Below are 7500 nucleotides of genomic sequence, written 5' to 3'. Positions count from 1 at the left end.
TCCTTCCTTCTCCTCCTCTCTCCTCCTCCTCCTCCTCCTCCTCCTCCTCCTCCTCCTCCTCCTCCTCCTCTCCTTCCTCCTTCTCCTTCTCCTTCTCCTTCTCCTTCTCCTTCTGCAATGGTTTGATGCCCTTTGTTGATCTGTCCAACAGACTCAGTGCAACACATGTAACGAAGTAAGTGAGAAGTGGCAGTACGTGTCGGCAGACGAGCAGGTGGAGATGCCGGGGTCTCGTGGCACTTGCAACATGCTCTACAAGTGCAAGCTGTGCAACAGAGTTAACACTATGGGTGAGTTAACAACTGAGATATTGTTTAAGATATGCTACTGATAGCTAGAACATTTCTTAATGGATTGAAATTAAAGAGAGGATCAAATATTTATATACAGTATCTCTCTCTCTCTCTCTCTCTCTCTCTCTCTCTCTCTCTCTCTCTCTCTCTCTCTCTCTCTCTCTCTCTCTATATATATATATATATATATATATATATATATTATATATATATATATATATATTATTATTATTATATATATATATATATATATATATATATATATATATATATATATATATATATATATATATATATATATATATATATATATATATATGTACATATACATGTATAGATCAGGTTTCATGTTTGATAGATATATAGATAGATATGAAATATATATAATTCAACTAGATCTAAACTGAAACATATTAAATTAGTAGTGAGTAAATGAATTTGAATTCTGCTAATTAAATATTGCCAAGAAGAGCAAAGAGAACAAAGGAGAGAGCATTTGATTGTGTGTAGATCTTTCACAGTCTTTTGCTTGCAGATGTCCTCGTTCAGAAGAAGCAGTTGTACACGGCAGACGACGTCCCCAAAATGAAGGAGGTCATAGCCTTCGAATGCCGAGGGATGAGTGTGGTCAATTTCAAATTCGGAGTAAGTGAGATATAGTATGGCTGCATTATTGTTTTTATTAATGTTATTATTATTATTAATATTATTATTATTTTTTTTTTTGGGGGGGGGGGATTAAATGTTTAGCTAAATATCTGTATTTATGTATATCTCTGTAACCATGCATCTATCATTATTTATGATGCGTGTGTGTGTGTGTGTGTGTGTGTGTGTGTGTGTGTGTGTGTGTGTGTGTGTGTGTGTGTGTGTGTGTGTGTGTGTGTGTGTGTGTGTGTGCGCATGTGTGCGTGTGTGCATTTGATGGTGATGTTGTGTACATGAGATAAGTATAGTGATAGTGTTGTTGGTCATTTTTGCATTGATATATAAGCATAATGATATTCATATAAATGTATTATAATTGTTTTTATATATATTAATCATACTATATATTATATTATATTATGTAACATCTATCATTATGTATTATATTGATATAATATGTCTATATTCATATATGTATATATGATCATATTGTATATGTATTTATTTTTATTGTTATATATGTGTATATGTCATATATGTATTATGATATATATAGTATATTATTAGATTATATATTATATATAATGTATATATACTACATGTTATATATGTATATATATATTGTATATATACATGTATAATGTATATGTATTATCATTATATATATGTTATATATATCACATGTATTATATGTATATATAACATGTATATGTATATAATTATATGTATATACAATGATATGTATATATAACATGTATATGTATATATATATATATATATATATATATATATATATATGTATATATACATATATATACACACACACACTCTTTTTCTTCTTCCTCTTTTCTTCCTTTCTTTAACAGTTCCTGCAAAGGACTTGTACCTATATGCTGAGAAGTGCTGGATATAAAATAAAAAACTATGGCAAGGGAAGTTGTATAATTATTTTAATAACTGATTATTAGCATTTTAAATTTTATCTTAATCAGTATCCAGTAAACTTCACCACGATGAAGATAACTATTGCAACTTTACCTGCACATCTTCCTCTGTGAAATTATTCTTTTTCATACCTAGTTTTCCAGTTGTCACAATGAAATTAGCTCGGGTTTCTCTTATTTAATTCCCGTCACGAATGTAGGTTATGTTTTCATCAACATTCATGGAACTAACACTTCTCTACCCACAGAAAGGATGGCAGTGCAAGGGCAGCGAGAGTGGGACCCCCTTCCTCGACCTAGACCTTGACGAGGAGTGGTGTGACTACGATGAAGATGGCAACTGCCCTGTTGGCATCTCAGAACTGGAGTACAAGATCGTGTAAACAGACGTACAGAAACAGACTCCAGAGTTGGTGGGGTTTTGGGATGTCTGTGTGACTTGGGGAGGAGCCGACATCATTGCAAATTATATGTTCTTACTGTCCTGTGAAGGTGTAGGAGGTATTAGGAGAATACTTACCTTTTTTTATTGTTGCTGTGGGTTGCCGAAGGTGATTTTTCTAACGTATTGGAAGTAATAAGAACCTCTGTAAGTGGTGAATCATCTTTCCATTTTTTTTTTATTGTCAGATGCATCATGGTGTGTTTGTTATGGATGAAGATCATTGTCAGCATTTTGTTATTTTTTGTACTTCCATCTTTCATTGAAATAGGGTTATAAGAGAGGAAAAAGAGAGGGAAAGGTTCATTTTTAGCTATGAAATATGAGTCATTTTGCAGTTAAAATGTGTCTTGGGCAATAAAACGTTTGTAAGCAATTAAAATTTCAATGACCCACCTTCATGGCATTTCAATATGAACAATAATGTAACTAGATGCAAATTTGTTATGAAAAATGAAATATGTTACACTTTAGCTGCAATATGGTGATGTTTTGTGTTTAAAAATACCAGAGACAAATAACTAAAGAGTGGCTTTTGTTGAAAAGGAACATACTTTATCAAATATTAGAGATATATGATCTGATACATTTACATACAGAGACACACACTTAGAACCATAAATCCTGAATCCTTGTTTACACTGAAGAATGGAGAAGTTTGAAAAATGGGGAAAAAAACGTTGAAAGTAAATTTCATCACAAAACTTAATGTAAATGAAACCCTTGTATAAGAAGAATTAGTTAAGACCAAGGGAGAGATGGAAATTTTGCATCACAAATCATGAAAAAAGGTCCAACACCAAGGGAGGTTGGGAAATCTTGCATAAAAAATCATGAAAAAAATGAAAGTCTAGAGGCAAAAAGAAAAAAAAAAGAAATAGAAAAAAAAAAAGGATGAGGATGGTGCCTAAGGCCTGCAATATCACCCTCTTTTAAAAGAAGACAGACTAAAATATTTGGGTAAAAGTGTAAACAAAAGGACCAATACTAACTTTTCCATGGTCAGTAATACTCTAAGCGGAAATTGGAAGGTACTGAAATTGCAGCAAACGTTGGAAATATAGAAACTACAACTTACATACCATCTTTACATAAACTAGTTTCAAGAAAGTCGCCAAATAGTCTAAAAATATGAGTGTAAAAAAATTACGACGGATTATATATTTTTCGTAGAAGCACTTTTTTATTTTATTTTGGGTGTTGAAGTTGGGCATAAAGTTTATGGTTTTAATTAGCATTATTTCGCAGCTATGATCTTCTAGGAACTTTCATAAACCTTCTTTCGCATAATTGTTCGTCCCATCTCGTTACCTAAAACACACACACATGCAAGAACATGCACACATGCAAGAAAACAGACATGAGGGCATTTACACACGTTTGCAGGCACGTAAGTACACACGTGCACGCGCCGAAGCACACCCACCAATGTACATGCGCGCGCCCGCATCCACATACACATGCATGCATACAAACACACACAATCGCGCACGCACACCTACGGATACGCATACGCACACGTACACGCACACACACATTAATGTACATGAATTAGAATAAATAATTTTTAGTTTATGAATTCTGTTCATTCTCATTCACCCTGTGTTACATCTCTAACCTCTTAAAAAAAAAAAAAATCAATGAACTCCACCGGAACCCAAATTTCGATGCATTTTTTGGCGACAGCGACAAGGAGCAGAGAAATCTCGAAGCATCGAACGTCATTTCATTCACGAGCGCATTAGAGTTCGAAATGCGCTCGATCCCGAACCTTCTTCATTTAGACCTTGGCTTCGAGAAACTCACTTTTCCGAAGCAGAGAACGTTCTTTCCACCTTCGGGAACTTGGTTTCCTGCTCGAGAATGCCCATATCCGGGGCAGCGTTGAATTCGGTTTATTCTATAAACGAGTTTGCTCTCGCAGCATGAAAAATCCGAAGAGATAGTGAAGACGTTTTCCTGTCCGACTTCCGAGAAATGAGTTTTCCATCATTCTTAAGAACACGGACGCTCTGGCAAACGAGTTCCATTCCCTAGAAAGATATCGCGCGCCCGGAGCAGAACTTGGAAGCGATGGACATCAATATCCTTTCCCACCACAGGAGAGCTTGAAATGCCGGTGCCACAGAGGAGCGGCTTCTCTTGCAGGAAAGGAATTCCCAAGAGACAAACAACGCGGTTTCCATCTCGACCGTCGAGGAGTGTCTTGTTCTGAGCTTTGAAGAACTACCCTTTCAAAGGGTTAAGAATACCGACACTCATTCCTTTCGTCAAGAGGCCTTCAAGAATCCTGTTAGCCAAGCCAGCAGAAGGCCGCGCCGTCCTGAGACTGGCTGAAGGAAGTTTCTACCATCCTGGACTCGACTGAACACAAGAGCTTAACTAAATGTTTTGGGTCAGTTCTGCGGCGCCCACCAGGTGCCTGTACTGTATATGGAGCAGACAAGCATGTACCTGGAACAGACACCTAATGTGTTAAGCGAAGACGACACCGGCAGATCGGCTTCCAGCGGGGAGATGAAGTACGCCAGCAATCTGACGAACTGCTAGCGCTTCCTCATCGAGCCCCAGGACATGATGGCATCCGGTGCCACACAGGCCTAGCTCCCACCAACTCGCGGGCATCTGACCCAAGCAACTGTGCCTCGCGACCAGCAGGCATCCCATCCAAACGAAAGGCGAAGAGACCGCCCAAGCGCCTCAGGCAGCGCGCCCGCACGAACAAGGGCGATGCGAAGCCTAAGAAACAGAGGACGACTCCGGGCGAAGAGCAGGCTGTCCCACGCCGTCGCTGTGAGTGCCGTCAGGTAACGAAAGGCCAGCAACAAAGGCCAAGACGAGTGCCAGAGCGAACAGAAGCGGTTGGTCGAACTGCTGCGGAGTCTCCCGGAGTGCCGCGGATGCCGTTGGATGTCCAGCACGGCCGGGAGGGGCTGGGAAGTGAAAGGGAAGGGGAGAGCGTACGTCAGGAAATCGATTAATATCCGCCATTAGAAAATATCAAAAATATATATCCATAATACCATCAAGTACTCGAAATTATTGTGATGGAACTACTCAGTGTTTAACAATCACGACGAAAATAGCGAGGTGGAAATTTATAACTAGATAAAAAAAAAATACAGATAAAAGGAAAACAAAACACGATAACGAAGTAAAGAAAACTATAAAAACGATTTTTTTTTCTTTTTTTTATAAAAGTAGAATATAGACGATTTCATCCAATATTTCTCTACCCACAAAAGAGGGTCAAAAGAAGGCGTGGTCATGGGTTTCTTCCCCCCGAGCGCTTGAATCTGCAGCTCAAAGTTTCTGGAGGATGAAACTCAACACCAACACCGCCTTCCAACGCCTCCGTTACCCTGTTCATCCAATTCCGGTGCAAGGTCGAACAGATAAATGAACAGACTAAGAAGAGACTCACTACAGAATAATTATCCCATAATCGGAGTTGGCAAAACACCTAGAGGCCCTGGTGTATCACACACTCAAGATAGCTACCGCTCCAGGCAAGAAAGTATGAGGTATTTTAAGGGAAAAGAGGTCAGACCACAGCAGACCTCTTAGCCAGTTATATAGTATACCTGAGACTAGGTATCGTAGGTGAGACAAGGACGAGGACGCCACAACCAACGAATCAACCAACACCATAGCGCTCTCCGACGTCAGGGCAAGAGGAGCGCCTTCGTTGTTCACGTCGACAAGGACGGTCGCATCCCCACGTAGTAAAGGTCGTCACAAGTCCAACCACAGACGTGACCTGTATACAGACACCCCCATGAATCTCTTGTCCGTTATGCCCTGAAGAAGCAATGAAGCGGAAAGGCCCTCGGCGTAAACGTGTTTTCTTGGTCTTTCCTTTGCAATTTGTTCAACATAAATCTTACACATAAATATACATCCATCTATCAAGATGTTTATATATATATATATATATATATATATATATATATATATATATATATATATATATATATATATATATATATATACATAATCACACACACACAGACACACACATATATGCATATATGTATGTACCATGTGCTCCAGTTGGTTTAATAATGCTCATTTTGGGTCATATACCTAGAGTGGCAGATGTTCAACTCCTTGTGTGTGTGTAACAAGCACTATGCTGAAATTCTTACTAATTGGAAATTATGCACATAGACTTGTGTATAATGGGGCTATCATTCACAAACGTCAATTGTTTAACCTTAACAGTTTCTTGCGACCTCTCCATTGTTAACATCACGTTTGTATTACGTCAGTCATCAAGTTCATACACGCTTACATTATTTATATCTATATACCTATTCATATTTTTTCCACTAATCTTCGAAACAATTTTCGCGAGTAGTTGAAGATATGATGATCACAGACCAGCGCGGAATAATATTAAAATGTTAAATCCATCTCCCTAAGGGCCTCGCAGTCGCATTCTCCTCTCTATGAACCATAAACCAAGATTGATTTTCGGCGCTTTGGATCGAGCAGTTCCCTCCACTGTAAGGTACCTAACTGCACTAGGACCTCTCGGGCTAAGTAAACTCTCTTTTAGTGGTTTTTATTCTTCCGAGCACAGTCACGGAGCGAAAACTGGGGGCAGGTGTTTAATGGGTGGTTTCCGGAGCAGGTGGGTAAGGGGGTTGTGTGCTTGGGTGAGACGAAGGCCTTTTTGTGGTGTGTTATATTTGGGATGAAGAGAACTAACTCCCATCTTTCGCGAGTTCCTATTTCCGGGCATTTGCCGTGCTCGAACTGGTGCTCCAACGGTGTCTATATCGGCTGCCAAGAAATCTAGTGTTGTTATTGTGAACTGGTAATAGTATAATCCAGCAGTTTCCCAAGGGTTCGCTCGTTTAATGTGTTAATTTACCATATGCCCTTTGGATTGCTTCAAAGTCTAGCAAGTGGTAGCCAGCTGATCTATATAATGATTTTCTGATCAGTTCTCTCCCGCAGGTACGTGTTAAAACACAAATATCTCAAAAATTTAATAGTGTCATTCAAACCCCTTCAGGACACACCTTTCCTACTTACAAGGTGGACCGGCATTAAAGGCACTGCGTAACAGGGTATATGGCCACCCTTGCATTCCTTATAATCTTCCTAAAAGAAAGATGGAATTTCCGCTACTTTTCGGACAGCTGTGGAAGTCTTTATCTTTATC

At 38.8% G+C, this 7500-nt stretch overlaps 1 protein-coding gene across 1 annotated transcript in view; it reads left to right on the top strand.

The window, feature by feature from the left end:
* Window positions 1–2703, top strand: part of LOC119578983 (CXXC motif containing zinc binding protein-like) — a 4081-nt gene extending 1378 nt beyond the window's left edge. The window contains exons 3-5 of the mRNA XM_037926673.1: window positions 152–290; window positions 829–938; window positions 2134–2703. Coding sequence (XP_037782601.1) covers window positions 152–290; window positions 829–938; window positions 2134–2268 — 384 coding nt within the window. The 3' untranslated portion in view covers window positions 2269–2703. The remainder of the gene's footprint in view (window positions 1–151; window positions 291–828; window positions 939–2133) is intronic.
* The last annotated feature ends 4797 nt before the right edge of the window (window positions 2704–7500 follow it).

Source organism: Penaeus monodon, chromosome 11 (assembly GCF_015228065.2).
Source record: "Penaeus monodon isolate SGIC_2016 chromosome 11, NSTDA_Pmon_1, whole genome shotgun sequence".
NCBI classification, from domain to species: Eukaryota; Metazoa; Arthropoda; class Malacostraca; order Decapoda; family Penaeidae; genus Penaeus; species Penaeus monodon.
Note: the sequence above shows the minus strand (reverse complement) of the source record. Positions and strands in the feature narration are given on the sequence as shown.